The 23650-nt window shown below is 37.5% G+C and overlaps 14 protein-coding genes across 14 annotated transcripts; 7 read left to right on the top strand and 7 right to left on the bottom strand.

The window, feature by feature from the left end:
• Positions 1 to 83: 83 nt before the first annotated feature.
• Positions 84 to 1629, top strand: C9374_011483 (uncharacterized protein; the record flags this gene model as incomplete). The annotated part of the gene is made up of 3 exons (XM_044687143.1): positions 84 to 86; positions 203 to 297; positions 549 to 1629. 3 exons carry the CDS (start codon positions 84 to 86, stop codon positions 1627 to 1629), a joined length of 1179 nt encoding a protein of 392 aa, XP_044554652.1.
• A 184-nt stretch (positions 1630 to 1813) lies between these two features.
• Positions 1814 to 4666, bottom strand: C9374_011482 (uncharacterized protein; the record flags this gene model as incomplete). Its single annotated transcript, XM_044687142.1, has 1 exon — positions 1814 to 4666. The coding sequence occupies one exon, from the start codon at positions 4664 to 4666 to the stop codon at positions 1814 to 1816; it is 2853 nt and encodes a 950-aa protein (XP_044554651.1).
• A 1219-nt stretch (positions 4667 to 5885) lies between these two features.
• Positions 5886 to 6545, top strand: C9374_011481 (uncharacterized protein; the record flags this gene model as incomplete). Its single annotated transcript, XM_044687141.1, has 1 exon — positions 5886 to 6545. One exon carries the CDS (start codon positions 5886 to 5888, stop codon positions 6543 to 6545), a length of 660 nt encoding a protein of 219 aa, XP_044554650.1.
• A 202-nt stretch (positions 6546 to 6747) lies between these two features.
• Positions 6748 to 8165, bottom strand: C9374_011480 (uncharacterized protein; the record flags this gene model as incomplete). Its single annotated transcript, XM_044687140.1, has 4 exons — positions 6748 to 7080; positions 7209 to 7320; positions 7458 to 7889; positions 8128 to 8165. 4 exons carry the CDS (start codon positions 8163 to 8165, stop codon positions 6748 to 6750), a joined length of 915 nt encoding a protein of 304 aa, XP_044554649.1.
• A 171-nt stretch (positions 8166 to 8336) lies between these two features.
• On the top strand, positions 8337 to 10472 carry C9374_011479 (uncharacterized protein; the record flags this gene model as incomplete). Its single annotated transcript, XM_044687139.1, has 2 exons — positions 8337 to 9985; positions 10061 to 10472. The coding sequence occupies 2 exons, from the start codon at positions 8337 to 8339 to the stop codon at positions 10470 to 10472; spliced, it is 2061 nt and encodes a 686-aa protein (XP_044554648.1).
• Positions 10473 to 10601: 129 nt separating this feature from the next.
• C9374_011478 (uncharacterized protein) lies at positions 10602 to 12280 on the top strand (the record flags this gene model as incomplete). The annotated part of the gene is made up of 4 exons (XM_044687137.1): positions 10602 to 11019; positions 11089 to 11275; positions 11334 to 11644; positions 11769 to 12280. The coding sequence occupies 4 exons, from the start codon at positions 10602 to 10604 to the stop codon at positions 12278 to 12280; spliced, it is 1428 nt and encodes a 475-aa protein (XP_044554647.1).
• A 155-nt stretch (positions 12281 to 12435) lies between these two features.
• C9374_011477 (uncharacterized protein) lies at positions 12436 to 13170 on the bottom strand (the record flags this gene model as incomplete). Its single annotated transcript, XM_044687136.1, has 1 exon — positions 12436 to 13170. One exon carries the CDS (start codon positions 13168 to 13170, stop codon positions 12436 to 12438), a length of 735 nt encoding a protein of 244 aa, XP_044554646.1.
• Positions 13171 to 13946: 776 nt separating this feature from the next.
• C9374_011476 (uncharacterized protein) lies at positions 13947 to 15380 on the top strand (the record flags this gene model as incomplete). Its single annotated transcript, XM_044687135.1, has 1 exon — positions 13947 to 15380. The coding sequence occupies one exon, from the start codon at positions 13947 to 13949 to the stop codon at positions 15378 to 15380; it is 1434 nt and encodes a 477-aa protein (XP_044554645.1).
• A 405-nt stretch (positions 15381 to 15785) lies between these two features.
• C9374_011475 (uncharacterized protein) lies at positions 15786 to 16451 on the top strand (the record flags this gene model as incomplete). The annotated part of the gene is made up of 1 exon (XM_044687134.1): positions 15786 to 16451. The coding sequence occupies one exon, from the start codon at positions 15786 to 15788 to the stop codon at positions 16449 to 16451; it is 666 nt and encodes a 221-aa protein (XP_044554644.1).
• Positions 16452 to 16653: 202 nt separating this feature from the next.
• Positions 16654 to 17998, bottom strand: C9374_011474 (uncharacterized protein; the record flags this gene model as incomplete). Its single annotated transcript, XM_044687133.1, has 2 exons — positions 16654 to 17289; positions 17348 to 17998. The coding sequence occupies 2 exons, from the start codon at positions 17996 to 17998 to the stop codon at positions 16654 to 16656; spliced, it is 1287 nt and encodes a 428-aa protein (XP_044554643.1).
• A 321-nt stretch (positions 17999 to 18319) lies between these two features.
• Positions 18320 to 19842, bottom strand: C9374_011473 (uncharacterized protein; the record flags this gene model as incomplete). Its single annotated transcript, XM_044687132.1, has 2 exons — positions 18320 to 19614; positions 19716 to 19842. 2 exons carry the CDS (start codon positions 19840 to 19842, stop codon positions 18320 to 18322), a joined length of 1422 nt encoding a protein of 473 aa, XP_044554642.1.
• Positions 19843 to 20128: 286 nt separating this feature from the next.
• Positions 20129 to 20560, bottom strand: C9374_011472 (uncharacterized protein; the record flags this gene model as incomplete). Its single annotated transcript, XM_044687131.1, has 1 exon — positions 20129 to 20560. One exon carries the CDS (start codon positions 20558 to 20560, stop codon positions 20129 to 20131), a length of 432 nt encoding a protein of 143 aa, XP_044554641.1.
• Positions 20561 to 20778: 218 nt separating this feature from the next.
• On the top strand, positions 20779 to 22609 carry C9374_011471 (uncharacterized protein; the record flags this gene model as incomplete). The annotated part of the gene is made up of 3 exons (XM_044687130.1): positions 20779 to 21471; positions 21793 to 21796; positions 21999 to 22609. 3 exons carry the CDS (start codon positions 20779 to 20781, stop codon positions 22607 to 22609), a joined length of 1308 nt encoding a protein of 435 aa, XP_044554640.1.
• Positions 22610 to 22727: 118 nt separating this feature from the next.
• Positions 22728 to 23579, bottom strand: C9374_011470 (uncharacterized protein; the record flags this gene model as incomplete). The annotated part of the gene is made up of 4 exons (XM_044687129.1): positions 22728 to 22926; positions 23041 to 23293; positions 23365 to 23422; positions 23535 to 23579. 4 exons carry the CDS (start codon positions 23577 to 23579, stop codon positions 22728 to 22730), a joined length of 555 nt encoding a protein of 184 aa, XP_044554639.1.
• Between the last annotated feature and the right edge of the window lie 71 nt (positions 23580 to 23650).

Here is a 23650-nt window from a genome sequence, read left to right as displayed (position 1 = left end):
TTTTGCCAAAACCAACCACAAAAAAAATCATTCACTTGGTCCAATTACGCCACGATTAAAAACTCTTGCATTCTCGCATCATGATGGTAGGTACATCTCTCTGTAGATTCTCCTCATCTCATATTTTTCATGATCATTCTCATTCTTTACAATGACCATCCGTTATGTATTTGTTTAACGAAATCATCCATGATGATGATAGTCCGCTCAAGTACCTGCTGGTAGATTCCTTGCTTTTGATTATGTTGAGTTTTGGGTTGGTAATGCCCTCCAAGCTCGTGATTATTACATTTCAAGGTATGTACTACAAGATGATGATCATCCATTGATAAAGACTAACCTTGTTTTTACTCTATGATCCGGTTGTCCATGATGATGAACCCGAATTTACAACAACATCCTCTTTGAATCTTCCTCCTCGTGTGTTTATTTATACTCTCTCTTCGGACAATATCATCACTACAACTAATTTCCGAAACAAATTGAATCTCATGTTGTCCTGACCTAATATAAATTCTGTGCACACACACCCATTATCACACACACAGATTTGGATTCCGACCATATGCCTATCGTGGTTTAGAAACTGGAAGTAAGGAGATTGTCACTCATGTCGTCCGCCAAAACAATGCCATTCTCGCCTTCTCTTCTCCTCTCTTACCTGCCTCAAAGAGTGCATTGGCAAGAGAGATGAGTGCTCACCATGCTGAACACGGAGATGGTGTTCGTGATATTGCATTTACTGTAGATAATGCTGAAGCCATTTATAAGGCAGCTGTTGAGAATGGAGCTATTAGTGTAAGAGAACCACAAACCTTGACAGATTCAGAATTGGGAAGTGTCAAAATTGCAAGTGTGAAAACCTATGGAGATACCATTCACACCTTTGTTGAAAGATCCGAATTCAAGGGAAAGTTCTTACCTGGATTTAAGGTCATTGAACAAGATGGTGATGATCCATTCCAAAGCTTTACTCCTGAAGTTGGATTGTTGAATGTGGATCACATTGTCGGAAATCAAGGATGGAATGAAATGGTTAATATTTGTGAATGGTATGAACAAAAATTGGGATTCCATCGATTCTGGAGTGTCGACGATTCTGTGATTCACACAGACTACAGTGCTTTGAAGAGTATTGTCATGACCGATAAAGAGGAAAACATCAAAATGCCAATCAACGAACCTGCAAAGGGAAAGAAAATGTCACAAATTGAAGAGTTTGTGAACTTTTATGGAGGAGCAGGTGCTCAACACATTGCACTGAGAACCAACGATATTATTCATACAGTGACTCAAATGAGAGCTCGTGGTGTTAGCTTCTTACCAACACCAGATTCGTACTATGACAATTTGAGAAAGAGATTGGCTCATGCACCAATTACTGTCAAGGAAGATATTGATGTTTTGCAAAAGTTGAAGATTTTGGTTGATTTTGATGATAAGGGATATTTGTTGCAAATTTTCACCAAGCCAGTCGAAGATAGACCAACCTTGTTCTATGAAATTATTCAAAGACAAAACAATAGCGGATTCGGAGCTGGTAACTTTAAGGCACTTTTCGAATCGATCGAACACGAACAAGAGAGACGTGGAACATTGGTTGATACAAACTACACTATTCAATGTTAATTTTGTTCACATCAATTGATAACCTTGGTCTTTTGTAACTATTGTACAATTATTAAATTGTGTTTGAACCGATTTTATACAATATTTACAGCTTAATGTTGAACCTAGCGAGTGTACAATTCAACCAAGTAGGACGTTTACCTTCCCAAATGAACTACAACCTTAGGTAAACAAGTGAGCAACCTTAGGCCAATACATTGGCCATTTCAATGGATGGTCGTGATTCTTGATCTTCCTCATCAATTCCCAAATTATGTTTTAAATCTTGTTCTAAAATTTCGATTTGCTCCTCAGCATATCGCCTTTCAGCTTTCTGTTCATATGGTAGATTCTCGAATTCATTCGTGTCAATCTCACTATGTAGGATGGTCGAAGCAGTTCCACTCTCTGCTACTGCTTGTGCCTCAATAATCAATGGATTTTCATCACGAGCATCGATGGAAATGACTACTTTCGATTTTGGATGAGCGACTTGTGACAATTCTTTTCGATCTTCCTCTGTGAATGGTTCAGGAATTTGGAAGATGGCCTTATCCAAAATCAAATCATAGGAAATCAATGAATACAATTCATAAAAGAGAGTGTATCCAATGGTTGTGACTAAATGTCGTGCCACTCCTGCCAACAGCAATACCAAAGCCATATGTTTGAAAAACGTGTAAAACACAATGTCTACTTGCTCCATCAAGGTTGCACTTGCAGCAACTAGAATGCAAGCTTTAAATATTAAGGACGAATCTTTCTTGTCAAATGCCAGTGACAATAAAGGAAGGTACAAGAAATGCATCATTCCAAACAAAGTTTTGTCTGCAACAGAGCTATATAGTGAGAATAAGGAAAATGGAGTGTTAAATTGAGCTCTCAATAGAGATGGAGAAATTGCATGTGTTGGAATTGACGTGGTTGCCTTCAAACTCGTCACACCAGAAGGGAATTCCACTCCATGGACATCCACTAAACTATTAAATGATAACAAATTTCTCACATTCAATGCCAAGAAGGAGAAGCAAAAGAGAGTGAATGAAATAATATTCAAATGATCCACAAACAGGATTAGAAATACCAAACTGGAGAAGATGGTCACAAAATGAGCCAAGAATTCTAATCCAGGACTTTCCAAATGTAGAACACTAAGGGTTTGATAGGGAGCGCAATTCAGACACATCATGTGATAAACTTTTTCTACCAATTTCAAATAATAAAATGTGATAATAGAATTAGCTCTTTTCAATGACAAGGGAATGGTGAATACATCCAAGATGGAGTGAAAGAGTGGAAATTGTGAGACCATGGGTGAGGATGTTCGAGTAAATTGTGAAATGATTGGTGACATTCGAGGATGAGTCAAAATAGGTTCTTCTTTGTGAAATGGTCTAATCGTGGCATAATATTCAGATTCTTGATCTTTTGCTTCAAAAGCAGTTGAAGGTTGTGTGACAGTTGTAATATATGGTTGTTCTTCTTGAACTGGCGGTTGAACCACTGAAGGAGCTCCTTCTTTTCCAATAACAGTAGAAATGGATGGCTTTCGAGTTTCATAGATGGGAATTTCTTGCTGTTGTGAAACATTACTCTCCTCCAAGAATGAAGGTTTCACTTCAACATGATCCTGCCGTGTTGTAAATTGTGAAGGTTCTTCAATTTTTTCACTTGGAATTTCACTACCAATGGTAGGTGTTGCTTCTTCAGTTTTTTGCTGTAACGTTGAAGACTCTACAGTCGATGGTTGTTGCTCAGTGACGATGGGAATTGTGGTTGTTGCTGTTGGGAACGACGTTGTTTGAAATGATTGTTGCCACACAATCATTTCATCGATCAAATGTCGTCTTCCAGAAAACCATCTTCTCAACTCTTCATAGAGATCGACATTTCCTACACGACCACCCTTTCCAGAGCATAGCAATGCCACATCTGTAGGATTCACTTCTGAATTGTAAAATTGCAATGAAACTTCTCGTCCTCTCTGTGAAATTCGTTTCGAGAAAAACTGAATGGCCTCATTAAACACTTGTTGTTCAAATAGAATGTATTTACATGAGGTGGGAAGTCCACGACTATTACCATCTCGATGATGTGAATCCTTTTCAGATGACACGAGAGCTTGAATGAGTTTGACAGGTGCATGAATGATATTTGCACTTCCACTATGAATGGTATCTTGATGATGTTGACCACCACGATTCAATACTCGAGAGAGAACATTGAGAAGAGTGGATTTCAGAGAAGGACCTAATGGTTGTTGAAGATCTTTCAATCCATTGGCCTCACTGATCAATTTGGTAAAGAGTGTGGAATTTCCAAATAATAAACTCTGAGAATGTCGTTCTAAGAGTGAGTACAGAATGGATTGTTTGATTTGTTTGATTCGAAGTTTTCTCTTACTATGAATAGAGTCAACGGATGATGAGATCTTGTACAAATCATTCTCTCTCAATTGAGTATTCATGAGTGTGAAAAAGTTAGGAACAGACATACATTTCTGAGTGAGGTATTGATTCAATAGATGAAGAATCACCTCTTCGTCTTGTGTGGAGAAATTATTGAGAGCTTTCAAATGCTGGATGGCGTTTCGGACGAGTTCAGTCTTGACTGCTTGTGCCACACAAGGTCGATTCTGATTCAATAGTGCATCTTCAAGCCAGAGTAAATGGGTTTTGGAAGAAGTTATAACTGTTTCAGAATCCATCGAGTTTGTGACAGTCGTAGAATCAGTGTCGAGTACATTTGAAGAGGAATCTACAGACTGTTGTGATTCTTGGAATTTCACATTATGTAATTCATCATTAGATTCTTCTTGTGAACGGTCAATGTTTGAGGGTGTGAATGGAGTGGATGCGTCACGGTCATTGGTTGAAAAAGACGTCTTTGAGGGAGCATCATTCAATGGAACATTCATGAAATCACGATTCTCATAGTTCAAGTCATTACTATTGGCAAGAATAATGTGATAATTCAACCACCATGACCAAAAGGAAAGGATACAAAGAAGTGATAGAAGGAGAAGAGTGGTGGTGAAACGTTGCTTTCTCATGGTCATTATTGGTGTGAATTACTAGCGCTTTGGGCAATCGTTGAAAATGCTCTCAATCAATGAATTGAAATTTTCGGTTAGTAATAAAGGAGATGTTACTCTTCGGTTACGTTGTTGGTTGTGTGAATCAGTCTATATATTCACAGAGATTGGTGTTGCCAATTCTTTTTTAAAATGTGAAAATCAAAATGCCTGTTTTTGGAATTTTTCAAAAGGAAACCAACCATTTTCGTGAAATTGCTAAAAGTAAGGATGACAATGGCGGTACGATTTTTCTACTGCTATTCTTGAAGACTCTGTCTTCCCTTGAACATGGATCATTAGAGAGCAAGTGTTGATCCCATTTCACACTTGGATTTTCCACATATAATGTATCACTATTTGGTTTGTGCTCAAAGTCTAGTAGGAGACGTGTTATTTAGTTTCAGAATGTTGTACAAATAGTCATGAATTTGTTGTTTCTTAATACGTCTCTTTCATGATGAAGAAATAAATGATTTGTTTCGTGAAGTTTTCAACGAGACAAATCAAGCAAACTCCATTCGAGCAATGAGATGTCAATTCGAATTCCAAATGACATTCTTGAAAGAGGAATTCATTAATTTGAATTCACAAAGAAAGAACCAATAGTCAACCACAAGACTGGTGTGTACGGTTGACTTGACGAAACTCTCCAGTTGTCCACAAGCAGTGGCAACACTTGATCCTCTGATCACATCCCAACAACATCCCAACCATTCATGTGCCCTCTCTCGTTACATGAAAGATCAGCACAATAAGTTCTCTCTTCGTGACCATACACAACAAGTCCTCACAAAAGGCCTTTGGGTTGCGAATAACCGTCATTTTGCTCTTCTCTTGACGTTCGAGTGGTTGCGAGGTGCAGTGGCTCGAATCTCTCTGCAGGCCCACGCTCGAAAGTCTTGCTGCGGTATTTGGAGCCACCACCGTTGTGAGCGCATTCTTGGCGCCAGAGACCTTTGCTCGTTGATTGGCCCGTGCAGCGAATTTCCAACCAAAACTCGATCTTCGGCCTTCAAAAAGCTTGGTGATGATGGATGTTGTGCAGCGGTAACGGTTTTTTTTAACTCAGCAGCGAGAATATTCGCTCGAAGCTTCCCAGCACCAACAGCACGTAATACAAAAAACACCACGCAAACAAACAGCACACAACCGCAACAGCAGCGATCAAACACAACCAACAAACAGCACACACACATACACCATGGCAGGAAAGAAGGGAGGTAAAAAGACCAAGAAGGACGCTAATGCACCAAAGAAGCCAAAGACTGCATACTTCTTGTTCTGTGATGACCACAGAGATGAAGCCAAGAAGAAGGCTGGTGAAGGCAAAAGTGCCAGCGAAGTAAGCAAGATTTTGGGAGAAATGTGGGGTCAACTCAGCGACGAACAGAAGAAACCATACACTGACCGATACAAGGTTGAGATGGAGAAACACAAGAAGGTCATGGATGAGTACAAGAAGAATAAGCCAGAATCAGAAGAGGAGAGTGAAGAAGAATCCGATGAAGATAGTGGAAAGAAGAAGAGAAAGAGAACCAAGAAGGACAAGGACGCTCCAAAGCGACCACTCTCTTCCTATATGCTCTTCTCTCAAGATAAGAGAAAGCAACTCCTCGAAGAAGATTCCACTTTGAAGGTCACTGAGGTTGCCAAGAAAGTTGGTGCTCTCTGGCAAGCAATGAGTGATGAAGAAAAGAAGCCATACAATGACAAGGCAGCCAAGTTAAAGAAGGAATATGAAGCTGTCAAGGCCAAGTATGATGAAACTCACAAGAAGTCTGGATCAGCATCTTCATCCAAGAAGAAGAAGAAGGAAGAATCCGAAGAGGAAGAGAGCAGTGAAGAAGAGGAAAGCGATTAAATTATTAAAACAAAACTAGAGTGTAAATACATGTATTGTAAAATTCATCAATAATGTATTCATAAAATTCAAAATTTCTTCAAAAGTTGTGTATGATGATGATGAGAACAACACCCAAAATAGCCGAAAAAGATCATTTGATTTTAATTTAAAAAAATTTGAAATTTGTAACGGAAATTGGCGACTTTTCACACACCACCAATTATTGGGTAGCCAAGTACAAGGCACCTTTAATGCCAGCATGTTCTCCGAATAGTGAAGGCTTGATGATGCCTCTAATACTTTCATTGTTGACCATCACATGATATCCATTCAGTAATTGGACAGTTTTCTCGCGTATCTTGTCGAAGAGTATCTTTCTATTCATAATTCCACCTCCTAGTACAATAACTTGGCATGAAGAAATGAGAATTAATGAAGTACACAAATGAGCCAAATAATGAGCTTCAATATCCCAAACTTCATCGTCATCAGAAAGATCTTTCACGTCATGAATCGAAATGTTCTTTCTCATTACAATTGCAGGTGATGCTGCCTATTCATTTGGACAAACCATGAATGATTGGTGTCGCAGTAGTAGGGTGGGATGCATGGCCCAATATTCATCCAAAAAATTGATCCATGTTTGAAATGCCGAATCAAAATACCCCAATTTCAACATACCATTCCTTCCAAACATTGTTTGTGAAATGTGCAAAAACCTTGAAAACCGTTTTGCATGTCTGTGGGGTGAACTGGAGTATAAATATGTCCACCTTCTGGATGCATTAATCCACTTAGAATTGTGTGCATTCATGCAATAATAATCACAATGAGAGAAGTATACATTGGAATATATACATTCGAAGAAGAAAAATTCACGTGCTACATTTGTCCCTGTTGTCACGTGTTCCAAATTCATTCACAACATACCTCACAGTAGATCCATTCACAACTAGGCCAACTCCAATTCCAGTACCTATGGTAACATAGGCCAATGATTTCACATATGCAGTATTTCCACTAATCATTTGCTGATATTCTGCCATGGCAGGTCCATTCACATCAGTGTCAAAATGAATGCTCTCAACATTGGGAAATGCTTTTTTGAAGTAATCGACAATATTGAAACCTCGCCATGAAACTTTTGGAGTGGAAGGTAAAATACAACCAGCCTTGACATCAATTGGACCAAAATTTGCGATACCAATCCGAGCAATTTCTCCACCAAGCTCTTTAGATTTTCTCTCAAGGAATTCTTTGATTGGTTGCATGGTTTCTTCCACAGACTTGGTTTCAACAACCACGACATGATTCATGGCATCATGGACATTGGTTCCAATGGCAACTTTGAAAGATGTTCCTCTGTGTCATTTTGATGATACATGATGTAATATGATTTAAAAGTTTTCCGAAAATTCCGAATAATGATGGTCCAATAATGTTGATCAGATTGTGGAGAAGGAAATCGGAGATAATCATTGGCATGATCCACAATGATGCGATTATGGTTGATATTATTGAATGTCCATACAAGATGAAAATGATGGATTGGAATTTTGGTCTGTGTCATATGGAGAAGAAGGAATTCTCAATCACTTACCCTCCTTCGACACCAACTATGAGCTTCACTGAAGACATTTTTTTGTAATGCTTTTGCAATCATCTTGACATCATGCTGTTGCTTAATCCTTCCAATCTTCATTACAACGACTAAATATTCCCCAGGTCTTGCAGTAAATCAATGATGAGAGCATTGTTGGTCAAGGGCAACAAATTTATGGAAATGTTCTCAATCACCAATTTAAAAAAATGTCCAAGAGAGGATCGAGCACAGCAACATCAAAATCCGATTCAAATCGTAATGAAAAAACATCATGGTCGACTTCTCAACGCTCCAGCACACCTACATCATCATCATCATCACACTCACAGCAAGGAGTCATTCAAAACTTTAAATCCCTATGTTTTTATCTCTCACCATCCATTCCCGAAAGTGAAAGAGAAAAATTAAGAAAAATTATTAAAACTCGAGGAGGTAGCCTTTCTCTTGAAGAAAATGCTGAAGAAGTAACACATATAATTTCAGTGGATATGAAGTTTGCTAAGGATGAGTATTTGAAGTTATTAAATCGCAATGATGATTCCGAACACATGGAGAAATATTTACTGGAACATCAAGCCGAGAAGCCAGATAGATGCATTGTGAGTCCTCAATTTATTTATAATAATGATGACTATGGAGCAGAAGACAAATATTTACTATGCTATCCATTCGTATTTTGTGACTTTGTATTTACATGTACGAATAAGGTTGCCGCTGTAATGCCTTCCATAGCTTTTATGGTTGAGTATTTGGGTGGAAAATTTATTCCAGAATTTAATAAGGAGTTTTCAAGCACATATACGCACGTCATTTCTTCACTGGAAGATACAGAAACGGAATGGTCTCGATTTGAAAACCCAAACATTTTACTATTATCCATAGATTGGTTAAAAGAATGTTTTACAAAGAGATCGTATATCGATGAAAAGGATCATCTCATTGGAAAATATCCACCAACGTATTCTCTCACGAGCAACTTCAAATCGAAAAACGTATTTTCAAACCATTCATTCATTGTAATTAATTATCCTCCAACATTTATATCCAACATTCAGAGAGCTATATGCATGGCCGGTGGAAAAGTTATTCACAATAAGGCTGTACATGCAAACTCTAAAATTGATTACCTCATTACAAGATATGCATATTCCTTTGAAAATGGCTTCCTAGCGCAACATGTAACTACAGCACAATGGATTGATGACTGCTTGCGAGAAAGCAAGCTGATAGACACAAACGAAAAAGCAATTTACACACCTCTAAAGTCTAACATGCAAATACCGGAGTTTGAGGGTCTAAAAATCACTGTAACTGGTTTCAAAGATATCGAGAGAAATGACATGACCTATCTTATCAAACAAACAGGAGCTTTGTATACTGGTGACTTGTCAAAGGACAACCATTACTTGATTGTAAATTCTTCTTCAAATACTGAGAATTCGAAGAAGGTTAAAAAAGCCAATGATTGGGGAATCCCAACGTTGAAAAAGGAGTTTATTTTTGATAGTATTTCTGAGTGGAAAATGGTGGATATTGGACCCTATTTGATAGGAGGAGATTCTAAAAAGAGAAAGCATATTACAGCTCTCCAAAGCCCATCAACATCATCAGAAGGATCACGAAAAAAGACAAAACAGTCAAGAACTCCAAAAGTATTTCAACTTTCAATTTCAAATAGCCTAGAGAGTCGATACGAAATGATTATTCAACAGCTTGGCGGCACGGTGGTGAATGACGAACAAGAGAAGACACATCATGAGTCAATAACTCATCTTATAGCCTCTGAAATCAAACGAACTCTCAAATACATGCGTGCATGTGCAAAAGGTTGTTGGGTGCTAAAAACAAGTTACCTGTACGTATTTTCAAAATATGAAATTGTACTCTAACCTTATTTTCGACGATACATTTTGGAAAATTATACTACTAGAGATCATTCATTGAAAAGCAGCGACTTTTTAGATGAGGAACAGTATGAATGGAATTCTAACGAGATTACGCCGAAGGGTATGTGGCTTGGAATTCCAAGAAAATGGAGACTTTACAGGGAAAAACACAAATATGGACCTTTTCATGATCTTGTTGTATATATTCATGTCACTTCGTCTAATCCACCTGCAAGTGTGCTAGCTGACATTATTAAGGCTGGGGATGGCACAGTAGTTTCATCTCTGAACTCTGATGTGAATCTTGCTATAGTCAACGACAATGCTAAGGAAGGTGACAGTGAAATGACAAGGAAAATCAAACGTTTGGAGATACCGGCCGTTCCAACTTCCTTTATTTTAGATTTTTTCAAAGAAAAGGAAACACCTTCACTTGAACAGTACAGGCTATTTTAAAATTGAGAGAGTCGACTGATTATCATCATATTAAAGATTGAAAGTCTAAGGTTGTAACACCAATATCACTATTTTCAAAGTTCTTGTACTCGAGCGAAATGACAAATGAAAAAATCAAATTCCAAAAAAATGATTCCACAAGAAAATAATGAGCTCGGATCATCATCACAAGCATCATCATCATCACAGCAAAGTAATAGTAATACAATTGTTGGAGAGTCCGGAACGTTACGTGCCTCATTATCATCCTCCAATTTATTAAGCATGTTACAGCCATCTCAAAGATTTGAAACGTTAGAAGATATTGTGAATCGGAAAAAGCAAGAATTAAAAACAAAATTCGAAGAAATTGATTTGGATAAAGATGGATTTATAACTCAAGAGGATTTGAAACGATACTTGTCCAAGTTTGGATTTTCGAGATGTCCGATCATATGCCACGGTGGAAGAATGACGTTTGTGGAGTTTACTCAATGGATGACGTCAGATAAACCAAATATTTTGCAAAAATCATTTACTGGACAATTAGCCATTCCGAATTTTCAAGGTAAATTTATTGGAATTGTGGATCTTTTATGCGAAGTTTATGATTTTAAAAATATAATTTAAAAATTAGATTTCTGCAAAGATTTATCAAAAATGTTTGCTCTCGTTCATCAAAACGATAAGGGAATTTTACCAGATTACATTCCAGAATTAGCAAATGCAGATCCAAGTCTTTTTGGATTATCTTTATGCAGTGTCGATGGCCAAGTTGCTCATTTTGGTAATGGAACCAAGAAGGTTTTCACACTTCAACATTGGTAGGTGTTTGAATAACACGAGTTCAAGATTGAGCGACATTAACATGATCAACTGTAGTGTTTTGCCCATTCTATATTGTCTAGCACGAGAACAAGGTGCTGATCTTCATCAATTTATTGGTCGTGAGCCATCTGGATTGAAATTCAATGCCTTTTCCCTAAACGAAGAAAAGAAACCTCACAATCCGTTTGTGAGCACGGGAGGTTTAGTGTGTGCCAGTCAAATTCAACCAAAAAATAGTAGCAGTAAGAGATTTACGAATATTTACCAATTTATTCAGAAAATGGCTGGATGTCCTACAACTTTGGATAGTAATGAGGATAGTTCTCAGATATCATATTCTCAGTGTACATATTTGAGCGAGAAAGGTTGGTTTTGAAATGTTACTGTCTTGACAAGTATCTAAACAAAATATGGTGTAAACAACGTCATGATGGTATCAAATGGATGATATTCACAATCAATGAACACGAATGTTATATTCTAAAATAGAGCATAATGACAGAAATAGGGCTCTTGTTTATTTCATGAGAAGCAATGGTGTTAAAGGAATTACTCAAGATGATGGGTGTGACATTAATGACGTGTTAGATTTTTATGTACAAACAAATTCAATCAGCTGTACAACGAGAGAGCTGAGCATCATTGCAAGTACATTGGCCAATAGTGGAATTTGTCCCATAACCGGTGAAAGATGTATCAATGATATTCACACAGTGAGAGATTGTCTCAGTTTGTTGTACAGTTGTGGAATGTATGATTACAGTGGCACTTGGGCTTTCACTGTGGGACTGCCAGCAAAATCAGGAGTGAGTGGATGTCTCATGATCATTGTTCCCAATGTGTGTGGTATGGCCATCTACTCGCCTCTTGTTGACAAGAAAGGTCACTCCGTACGAGCTGTGGAAATTTGTCAAATGATGTCTCGAAAATATAACTTGTCAATATTTGGTGGCTTAATGAGTGGAAAGTTGTACAATCGAAAGCACAATGTGTTCCAATAATGGCGTTGGCCTTAATAAAATTCCATTGATGTACAGTGTTAACATTGGTTACAACGTGCAAATAATTTAAATATCATTTTCCTAATGAAAAATAATTATTAAATTTACAATGATATCATTAATTACAAGATTCCTTGAATTTGCCCTCAATAATTCTACTTGTTTCTTCGTTGATCTTCGAGTTTATCTTTTTGGGCATACACCTCTTTCATAAGGGTTTTGAACATGTCTGTTTGAAAGCTACCCTTGGTACTTTCATAAAATGTTTTAAGATGTAAATTCTGCTCAGTCTCATATTCCAAGGCTTGCAGCACCATATCAAATCGATCAATATCTTTCATAATAATTGCCTCCGGTGTGGTACCATCTTCATATTCTTGCCACAAGTTCAACATTTCATTCACAGTTTGAATATATTCCTCACTCTCTTTATCTGTACCATTGACACCTTCCAACAAAGTACTTCTCATCCTCTCAATAGCTTCTCTCTCCAATCGATATTTCTCCTCCTTTGAAACTCCTGCATGAGGAGTAATATCACCTGCAATGGCCTCCGACAAATCATGTACAAGACTCATCTTGATGCATTTATCAGTATCAATATTGGGTTGATTTCTAGTGAGCATGGAAATAATTCCCATCCGATACATGTGTGAAGCAATAGATTCCGGATGTTGAACTTTGCAATCGACCCATCCCGTCCGCAATGTGTGTTTTAATTTACTCACAATTTTCAAAAAATTGACAATATTACGAGCAATGAGTGGATTAAAATTGGTCGGTGAGGTTTCATAGGATGAATAACTGATGGCAGCTGATTCGGAACCAGAGGATGCTGATGATGATGATGTATTGTTCGTTAAAGAGGTTTGATTGGATGAAGGAAGCATTTTTTTGTGTTGTTTTCAGTTTCTGTTTTTGGGATAACAAAGTTATTCTGCAAACTTTTGGAAAACCATTAAAAACACCAAATTCATTGCCTTTCTCTTTTCCCCTACTCACTCTTTCACGTTGAATTAGTTTTTTAAATGCACTCCAACTCTTTCTTGGATGTAAAAAGATGAACCCACTTCAGATGGTTACACCAGTGTTGTGGAATACTGTCCTTTGGAGCTCTTGAATTTGGAATCTTCTGGACGACATTTCGTCCAATTAATATTTGTCAGTAATTCCGTTGTTTCTCTCCTTAATATCGTTGTTTTGAAAACCGTTGAAGCCAAAAGAACAATTACAGCAATTTCTTTCAAAAACCATCAGTAAAACACAGTCCTGATGACGCAAGGTTTATAAAAAACCTTGTTTGTTTTGGAGGTTTTGTTTTTATAATCGGTTTTAAATTACTCAGCACTAAAATAAAAGAGCAAAAGCCACAATTTATTACAAACTCAACAAGTCAATATAACCATCAACAGTCAGTTCTTGACGAACCATTTATTCATTCTTTGAATCAAAAGTGTTGTTTTGGAGGTGGATAAGGAATTTTATCAAGGCGCTCACTTTTCCATGATCAGTTCGGACGAAAAGAATGAATCAAGTTATTCAAATTGATAGAGTTTCAATTCAATGAGTCATTCAATACTGATAGAGTTTCAACTCTTGTTGAGGTTATCAAAAAAAAAAACTCAACAACAACCTTAATCTCAACGAATGAAGAGAAGTAGAGAGGATGAACCTACTCATCCTCCTACTAATCCATCTCTTGCACACGGCATCATTCCATTCATGGGCATGTTCAAGAGATTCCTTTCATGAGTTTAATCAGTACAACAACAAGGGATGCACTGACGGATGGTTCAACTTTTCTCAATTCACTGTGATTGAATCCCAGCCAGTATTTGATGTTCCACTCAATGTTCATCACTCTATAACAGAGAATGTGGCTTTTGATAACTCTAAAAAGCCACCTCAGCTCAAGAAGGCAAAGAAGGGTCAGAAGACTCCCCAAAAATTTCAAGCGGACAAATCAATGAAAATTCGTCTCTACCCCAATGAACAAGAAAGGACAACATTGAATCAGTGGATGGGAACTGCTCGTTGGATCTACAACAAGTGTTTAGAATTCACCAACAAATCCAAAGGTGTCAAGAAAAATAAGAAGAATTTCAGAACGTTTGTGGTGAACAACGATAATTATCAGACAGAAAATCAGTGGGTTGTAAATACTCCTTATGACGTAAGAGATGCTGCCGCTATTGAATTGTTAACTGCGTTCAACACTAATTTTGAAAAGAAGAAGGCTGGAACGATTGACAAGTTCATGATCCGTTTCAGGCGAAAGAAAGACAGAAAAGATCATTTCGTTCTGCGTTGCAAGCACTGGAAGAAAAAGAGTGGAATGTATTCTTTTATAAGGAACATCAAGAGCGCCGAACCTTTGCCTGAGGAGCTTCAGTATGATTCCATCATTATTAAGAACAAGTTGAACCATTATTATTTATGTATTCCACAAGTACTGGATATTAGGGGTGAGAACCAAGCCCCTCAACATTCAGGACAAGTTGTAGCATTGGATCCAGGAGTAAGAACATTTCAGACCACCTTTGATTTGAATGGTTATTCAACCAAATGGGGCTCAGGAGGTGCCGAAAGAATTGGTAGATTGTGTTGCGCGTATGACAAGTTACAATCGAAGTGGTCTCAACCAGAAGTCAGACATTGCAAAAGATACAAGTACAAGAGAGCAGGAAGAAGAATTCAACAAAAGATTAGAAATATTGTGGATGATTTACACAAGAAACTGTGTTTGTGGCTGTGTCGAAACTACCAAGTGATCTTACTTCCTTCGTTTGAGACTCAGAAAATGGTAAAGAAACTCCACAGGAGAATTAATAGCAAGACAGCAAGAAAAATGTTGACTTGGTCACATTACAGATTCAAGCAAAGATTGCTTCACAAAGCTAGAGAGCATCCGTGGACACACATTTATATTGTCAACGAAGCGTATACATCCAAAACTTGCTCATGTTGTGGACATGTTTATACGGTTGGATCATCGGAAGTGTTTCGTTGTCCATCATGTGGCTCAATTTTTGACAGAGATATCAATGGAGCCAGAAATATTCTTCTTCGATTCCTTACTACTCATAGAATTAGTTTTTGAGCACCTTGTGTGTTGGGTCTTCCCCACCTTGTGTGCGTTGGGTCCTTTCCCCTGGCTTTCACTCTTTGAGTGTTTGCTTGCAAGATCAGCACTTTGTTCGATTTGTTTGTTTTGTTCAAATTGTTGATTTAAATAAAGGCGACATTCTTCATCTCTCAAACCACACATCGAAATTGATGCATGAACCCAAAGACAATAAATTTGGCAATAAAAAAAAATTCTGAAGGCGGTTGCCCGTGTTGAGTGTGCCACATAGAAAACACCCGAGCCTCATTCTCATCATCCGAGAGCCAAATTCCTTTTTGAATTTGAATCATCATTGTTGAATTTTTATACAAGAGTTTCATCTCAAAAACATTGCTGTCCCCGAGATTTTAAAAAGATCATCATCATCAGAAAATTCATATGGGAGGAATTTGCTCAACCATGTCCACCAGTACAACATTACCAGTCCAGAAATTTAGACCTATTGTCATTTGTGGTCCTAGCGGAGTTGGAAAAGGAACACTCATCCAGAAATTGTTTGCCGAATATCCAACCATTTTTGGGTTTTCAGTCTCGCACACAACCCGAGCACCAAGACCAGGAGAACAACACGGTGTTCATTATTACTTTACACCAAAAGATGTTATGCAAAAGGAGGTTGATGATGGTCTTTTCATTGAACACGCCAATGTTCATGGCAATTTGTACGGAACAAGTTTTCAAGCAGTGAGAGAAGTGCAAAATCAAGGAAAGTGTTGTGTTTTGGATATTGATATCCAAGGAGCAAGACAAGTGAGATCAAACAAGGAATTAAATCCCCTTGTTCTCTTTGTTAAACCACCAACCATGGATATTTTGGAACAACGATTGAGAGGAAGAGGCACAGAAACAGAAGAAAGCATTCAATTAAGATTAAAGAATGCCCGAAAGGAATTGGAACAATACGAGAAGGACGACACCCACCTCTTTGATGACTCTATTGTGAACAATGATTTGGATGAAGCATATGTCAACTTGAAACAGACCATTCACAAACATCTTCCAGAGCTCGATTTAGTTAAGAATCAAGACTCCGCTACCAAATAATATTGGAGGTGATGCCTTTCTTGTGGCATACATGATACAAACAAAACAATAAAAAATAAAAAATTGAATATATAAGTAGGTGGTTGGGTTGAGATTAACGGACTGAATGCTAAAACATTAAGGGTATACAGAAATTGAATACCTCAAGAGAGAGAGTCATACCAACAAGTGGCAGTACCAATTTTCATGTTTCTTTGCTGCCTTACTTCTTACTGAATGCCTTCTTAATACATTTACCCAACAATTTAGCCCTTCTGTATTTCCTCAACAAACTGAACGGTGGTGGATTGATTACTGAATTTACATCCACATATTTTCGTTGTGACCTGATTCCCTGATTCAAAAAGATCATTCTTGCAGCACTGGTAACAACAGCACCTCCCAATGTAACTTCACTGGCAAGTTGTGGCCACGATGTAATACTCTTTCCAATCTCTAAATATGACTCGAGAGCTTTGTCTGAGGCTTTGGAAGGTTCTAAAAATTGAGCCATGAGTTTCACTTTTTGTTCTGGAGTCAAATCATTCGATAAAGCCGATAATAACTCTTGACTAATCTTTCCATGCAAGATGGGATAATTTGGATCTGTGTCGTATCGTTCAACATCTAAACAACCTCGATCGCTGCACTCCATGACTATTGGAATTTTCAACTTTTTACATTCCTTTCGAAGTAAGAGTTTAATGTCAAAACTGTCACATTCGTCCACAACAAGATTCAGTTGGTCATGACCACTTCCAATAAATTCATGAATATTTTCCATGGTAATTCCTTCTGGATAAATCACTACTTTCATGAAGGGATCCATCTCTACAATTGCTCTTTTTGCAATGATAACCTTTGATAACGTTGACATGAATTTCCTTTTCAGTACTGAAACAAATATAATTCCTTACCTTTGGAACACCAATTTCAGTCAATGAACTTCTCACTCGATTCATATTCGTTAATTCCAAACGATCAAAATCAGCCAATCTCACCTCTCCACATACTCTCTCCATGGCCAGTGTTGTTGCCACTGCATTTCCAACAGAAAGTCCAACCACTCCTATTTTCTTCTCTCTCAATGTTAATTGTTCTTGAGGTGAGATTTTAAAGGCGTTTCGAATGGTTCTCACTTGGAAAAATTCTTCAGAATCGAGAATGTGACACAATGTCTTTTTCCATGGATAATACACCCAAACGCCATACGATTCTAAATTAGGACAGGATTGGAGTTTGAGAGTGATGTAATGAGAGAGTTCTTGTGGAGTGAGTGTATGGGAGGGATTTTCAATTTGTACGAGTTCTTGTAATTGAGAATGGATGGTATCATGTACAAATTGAATGGATTGGGAAGAGAGGAGTTGGCACAGTCGTTTTCGATCTTCTTCAATGGTCAATCGAAAGAATTGTGGATCACATTGTGAATGCATGTTTTCGACAAGTGGCGTTTGATGGATATCATTACGATCCTTGGAGGCATTGGACAGCTTTTGAAGAGAGGTCAAGAGTGATTCTTCCATGTTCGCATGAGCATGTTGTGAGTGTTCTAAAGGGTTAGACATTGTTTTTAAATGATTGTTTTTTTTTGTTTCAAAACAAACGTGTGTGAAAAATCCTGCTGCTTATTTGTGAAGATTGGAGCGCTACTTGTAATAGAGGTTGGGATCCAACTGGCAGCTTTTGCAGATCCATGACAAGTGTCACTGGCTAAAGAGCTGCCCAAAATGTCTCATTTGCCCACTTTGATTATTTCATGAAGATGAAACGTTTCGGGTATTTGCGTGGGAACGAACATTGATTTTTCAATTGTTACAAAACATGGTGATGGCTTGTGTATTAAAATTCGTTCACAACCAACTCCTTTCAATGATATAAACAACATCTTATGGATGAATGGTTTGTTTTTCATCTTCTTCAGTGACTTGAATGGCACCTGGAATGACATCACTCTCTTCATTGTCACTCAATTTCCAACCATGTTCTTCATCCCATTCTCGAACTCGAATTCTTCGTTCCTGTGAAAATTGAGCTCCTTTCAACAAGACTGTATTGACCAAATTGGTTTCTGTTGAGAAATCTTTTGGACCATAATTGCATGTAATGGTATTGGATGGAAGAAGACCCATTCTTATGAAACATTCAGCAACAAACTCTGAACAAAATACATTGGAATCATTACGAGCTGTGTTTCTCTTAATGACACATTTCAAGAGTTCGGATTTGGAGGTTTCATATTTTTTGGTGTGAGCATCGTACAAGTATGGAGTTAAATTACTGAACGAGTCTTGAAGACTGCCGTCATTGTTGGATCCTGGAACTGTTAATCTTCTTAAAACACACAAGTCGGTTGGATCTCTCTTCAAATAATCTAATAACCATTGTCTCAATTCAACAAATTGAATTCCACCTCCTTCTTTGTTGTCCACCGTGTCAGTTTCAGATTCTACAACATAGATACTTGAATAGGAGGTCTGAATGGTCGAAGTGGAATCGTCAGGCAATGGAACATTATACAATTTCAATAAATCTCTTGGTGGATTTTTCACAATCAAAGACAAGTGTGACCATGTCGATGAGAAACCCAATTGAATGGCCTTTGAAAATGTTCCTTTTCCAGAGTGCAAAATAATGTCACCAGTTCTCAATTCATTGTAAACATCTTCCAAATAGGTAACTCCAAATAATTGATCCAATCGATGTGACTCCTTCTCAGAAATATTTCCAGAAAGAATGGATTGCAAACTTCTTCCACGTGATTTGAAGCCCCTTCCTCTTTCGTTCTTGTATTCCTTTAAAAAGTTGGTTAAATCTATTTGAGGAATTTGATCATCATGTTCCGTAACAAAACCATCACGAATAGAAAAGTCAAGAGGTGTTAATTTGATACGAAGAGTACCTTTTTCAACACCTTGTAAAGGTAACCACATGTAAAAGTCTTCCTTTTCTTTCAAATTGAGACATGAAAGCGAGACTGCTGTAAAACCAAGTGAATCATCACTGGTGAAAATGTCCTTATCATAGAGTTGACAAATCAAGACATATTGTTCAGGATCATGATCGAGAGGAATTTGAAAAGACTCATTCCAAACAGGATTGAGATTATCCTTGATCGTGCTTGTTCTGTACTTGTTTTTGTGTTTGCCACCCAACCAAACTATGCAATATGGGTCAGAAAAGTCTAGACTCATTTCCGTCGGGAATATTTCACACGTTTTCGAGCAAGGAACAGCAATGATGATCATGACAATGAGTTCATTCAAAACCACGTTAGTGACCTACCATTTTTACCTTGATCAGTGTTGATCAAATTCTTTGCCTCTATGATTGTTACCTTTAAATGTGACTTCTTGCTTGAGGGAGTAGAGAAGCTCTTGTCAACACCAAAATGTTTGGGAGTGATTGGCATTTTTTTCTTGTGTTTCAAGTGACAGACGGGTTGCCTGAAATGGCGTTTGGTTTTGTCAATTCGCTCCTTCTAACAACCTCATTCGCCCTTGCCATTTGGAACAAGTAGTAATTACAATAATTAAGAGTGTCACAAGAAGTGTTTATCTTGATGTGTGTTGTTGTGAATGAATTGGTTGCTTGAATGATGAAAGGTTGCGTGTGGAATCCTTTGAAATAAAGAGTGAAACCTTCCAATAATAAATTAAAAATTGATGTTGTTGGGTTAGTTTTTTGAGAGAATTCTTTCAAACTTGTGAATATCCCTCCGATTGCAATGAGAGATCTTCATTATTGAAACCAGTTGATTCGGTTGAAGAGCTTGTTCGCTTTCCTCCTCCAGTCATCCATCGAACCATATTTGAAAAACCCTCTATAAAACACAGATAGGGCAGCAATAGAATATATACAACTCCACGTTTCTGTTGATCTTGATTCGGAGTCGTTGTATGCAATGATTGTTGTTGCGATGATGATGAAATTCCATGAAACCTTAGGGAGGAATCTCCAGTAGCAGGATCGGAACTACTCGTTGTTGCCGTAGAAGTACTGGCTACAGAGGAGGGTGGTGGTGATAGATCTTTTGTCCCGGAAGCAATACCTAAAAATTGATGATCTTGTTGATACTGAAGATCGTCCTCATCATCATCACCTGAGGAATAGTCCTGAGCAGAGATCATATTTTTAAAAAAGGATTTCAAAAGTTTGATGTTCCAATCATGATGGGACCCAAGGATGTTCTTTCAAATCATAGGAAAGAAAAATCAGTGAATCAATTATCGGAACGGAAATGGTTTTTGAGAGAATTCGCAAACTTCTTCTTCATCTAAGTGAACTAAGAAAAGCAACAATAAAAGAATATTCAGTAAATATTTTTAGTTTTACCAAATTAAAAAAAATGAATCGACCAAACACAACTACAGGTTCAATCATCTCGTCTGCTACCATGAAGAAATTGCCCGTGGATTCCGTGATGATGAAAAAGCCTTCATCAAGCTTGAGAAAGCCTTCCAAGGCTGCTGCTACCATAATGATGGAGCAAAAGAACATTCATTTTCCAGAAGAAACCATTCCCGAGAGCGTGAAAGAATATTCATTGGCTTTGCAACGTGATTTAAAAATTAATTCCTTGTATGATATACAAAATTTAACGAATATTGCAAGAGAGGAAATCCATAACGCTAAACACATTGCAAAGGCAATATGTACAAGAATAAAAACAGCCAATGACGATGAAAAGCTTCCGAGCTTATATTTATTGGATTCTATCGCAAAGAACGTTGGAGGAGCATACATAACAGAATTTGCAAACAATTTAGTGGATGTGTTTTACTATTCATTTAAAGCACAAACCAAAATTGAAACACAGACCAGATATTTAAAGTTACTCAAGACTTGGGAACCAATTTTTGGCAATCAATTAGTCCATACCATCGAAGAGAAGATTATGCGATTACCCACTTATGGACCCAATCAAGTACAAGACTATGCAACACTCGTACAAAAACACGCCAATGCGTCTATTTACGTGAACCCTAAGAAATTTGTCAAACAAACAAGCATTGATTTTTCAAATGCAGCTCATCAAAAGGTTTGTAGTCATAAAGAACAGGGCAGTGTTCAAAGTACTGATGGAAACAACCACAAACGTGTATCCTCATTGAAATCAAACACATCTCGGAACAAAAAAACATTTCGTACTACAACGAAATCAAAACCTCATACCTCCATTGTTACCACATCTACTGGAATTTCACACGAACCAATACGGACTGCTTTTACGAACGTACCCCATTACCAAACTCCCATGATTGGATTCATGCAAAATTATGATTTTCAATGGACAATGAATACACCGTTGCAATCTTCCTACCAACATTCTCCATATACTTGTTGTGAACATCACAATCAGATGGGTAACATGAATCCACTCCTCACACCCAATCCCCCTTTCAATCACCTTATTCGAATATTCATGGTAACACTCCCCTCTCTCAATCTCACATGAATGCAGTTCCCCCAGCATCCGTATCTGCAGCAACAAGCTCCTCTGGATCTGATTTGAATTGGCTTGTTCAGTTGCTTAATAAATCAACTACCACACCACAACCAACTCAGAAACAACAAGAACTCTCCTCAGTAGAAGCAGTAGAAAACAAATTAGTGAACAAGTTGTACTTGTACCTCCCAATAACACAAAGAAAGCACGTCACGTATGCAAGATTTGTGGTTTAGGATTTCCCAACAAACAATTATCGACTCAACACGACCTCTCAAATTCTGCCTTACATAAAGTCAAAAGTTCACACCACACCACCTCTCATCAGGCGTTTTCAAGATCATGGTTTGATCAAAGTGATGATGAGTGGGCATCCAGTAGTAGTAATAATACGAATGTGGAAAGAGTTTCCATTACATGCTTGGATGCGAGCTCAATATTTGGAGAAGGGTTTTCAAAATCTCCAAGTAGAGAGTACAGCAGCAGTGACGAAGAAGAAAATACAATCCATTCCACAGTGTTGGCTCCACTCGACCAAGATGACTGTGCCATTTGTGGGGAGGCCTTTGAGAGAATTTTAGATGACTCTTCAGGAGAATGGATGATAAAGAATGCATGCCTTGATCCCAATTCAGGATCTTTTGTTCATTGTGCTTGTTTGAATCCAAAGAAACGAGCTCATTCATCAGACTCTAATAGTAGCAGCGATAAACGGATAAAGTATTTTTAATTGTTTCTTTTTAACTGTACCTGGTCAACACTTGCAAAAGCTGTTGTAAATAAATACCATTAATTTCCTTTAAAAGTTGAGTACTAATTTTTTTGAGAATAGCAATATTGTGACACTTTTATTCAAGATTAAACAAATGCTTTCTATAAAGTTTCAATTCATCAATGGATTCCTTAATATCATCCAAAGCTCGATGAGCTTGTTTTTTAACAACCTTGTCAAATACTTGAGGTACCCATCTCCTTGCCAATTCCTTGACAGTAGAAACATCAATAATTCTATAATGTAGATATTCATCAAGACTTTTCATTTCCTTTCTATTCACAACGTGCGTTCGAACGATACATTACACACACGATCATAGTTGTAAAATTTCACAAATTATTTCTCAAAACAATAGTTCCACACACACATTTCTGACTCTCACTTACTTCATAAATAATCGATCCATATACACACTATTTCCACCCAATGGTGCCCATCTTGGTTTGTCCACATATTTCTTTACAAATTCAAGAACTTGTTGTTCCACTTGCTGAACCGATAGTTGAGATTCTCTCACACGTTGTGTTAAGCCACTTTGTCCATGATGTTCCTTACACCAATCATTCATGGAATTGAGAATTGAATCCTCTTGGTGAATCACGAGAGAATCCATCTCAGCAATGGTATTCAATTGACCATCTGAATATACCAAGTTTGGAAACATGGAAAATTGGATATTAAAACTCATGTCCTATTGCTAAGAAACGAACCGGTGATAATCACTGCAATTTCCAAAATATGATCATTTTCAATATCCAATCCAGTCATCTAATTTTCGGAAATGATTGTTTAAATATTCATATAAATTTTGAACATGGGAGTATAATAGTCATGAATTTAAAGTTTAAGAATTGATCACACATCGTTCGCGATCACACACCTCCATGTCGACCCAAACAATCGGATCCATTACTTGTTGTTGCATTTTTTTCTTGAATTCTTAATCATTTATTTAAATTTATTATTTAAATATTTAAATAAATATTTAAAAATTGA

The sequence above is a fragment of the Naegleria lovaniensis genome (assembly GCF_003324165.1).
Source record: "Naegleria lovaniensis strain ATCC 30569 chromosome Unknown tig004, whole genome shotgun sequence".
NCBI lineage: Eukaryota > Heterolobosea > Eutetramitea > Acrasida > Naegleriidae > Naegleria > Naegleria lovaniensis.
Note: the sequence above shows the minus strand (reverse complement) of the source record. Positions and strands in the feature narration are given on the sequence as shown.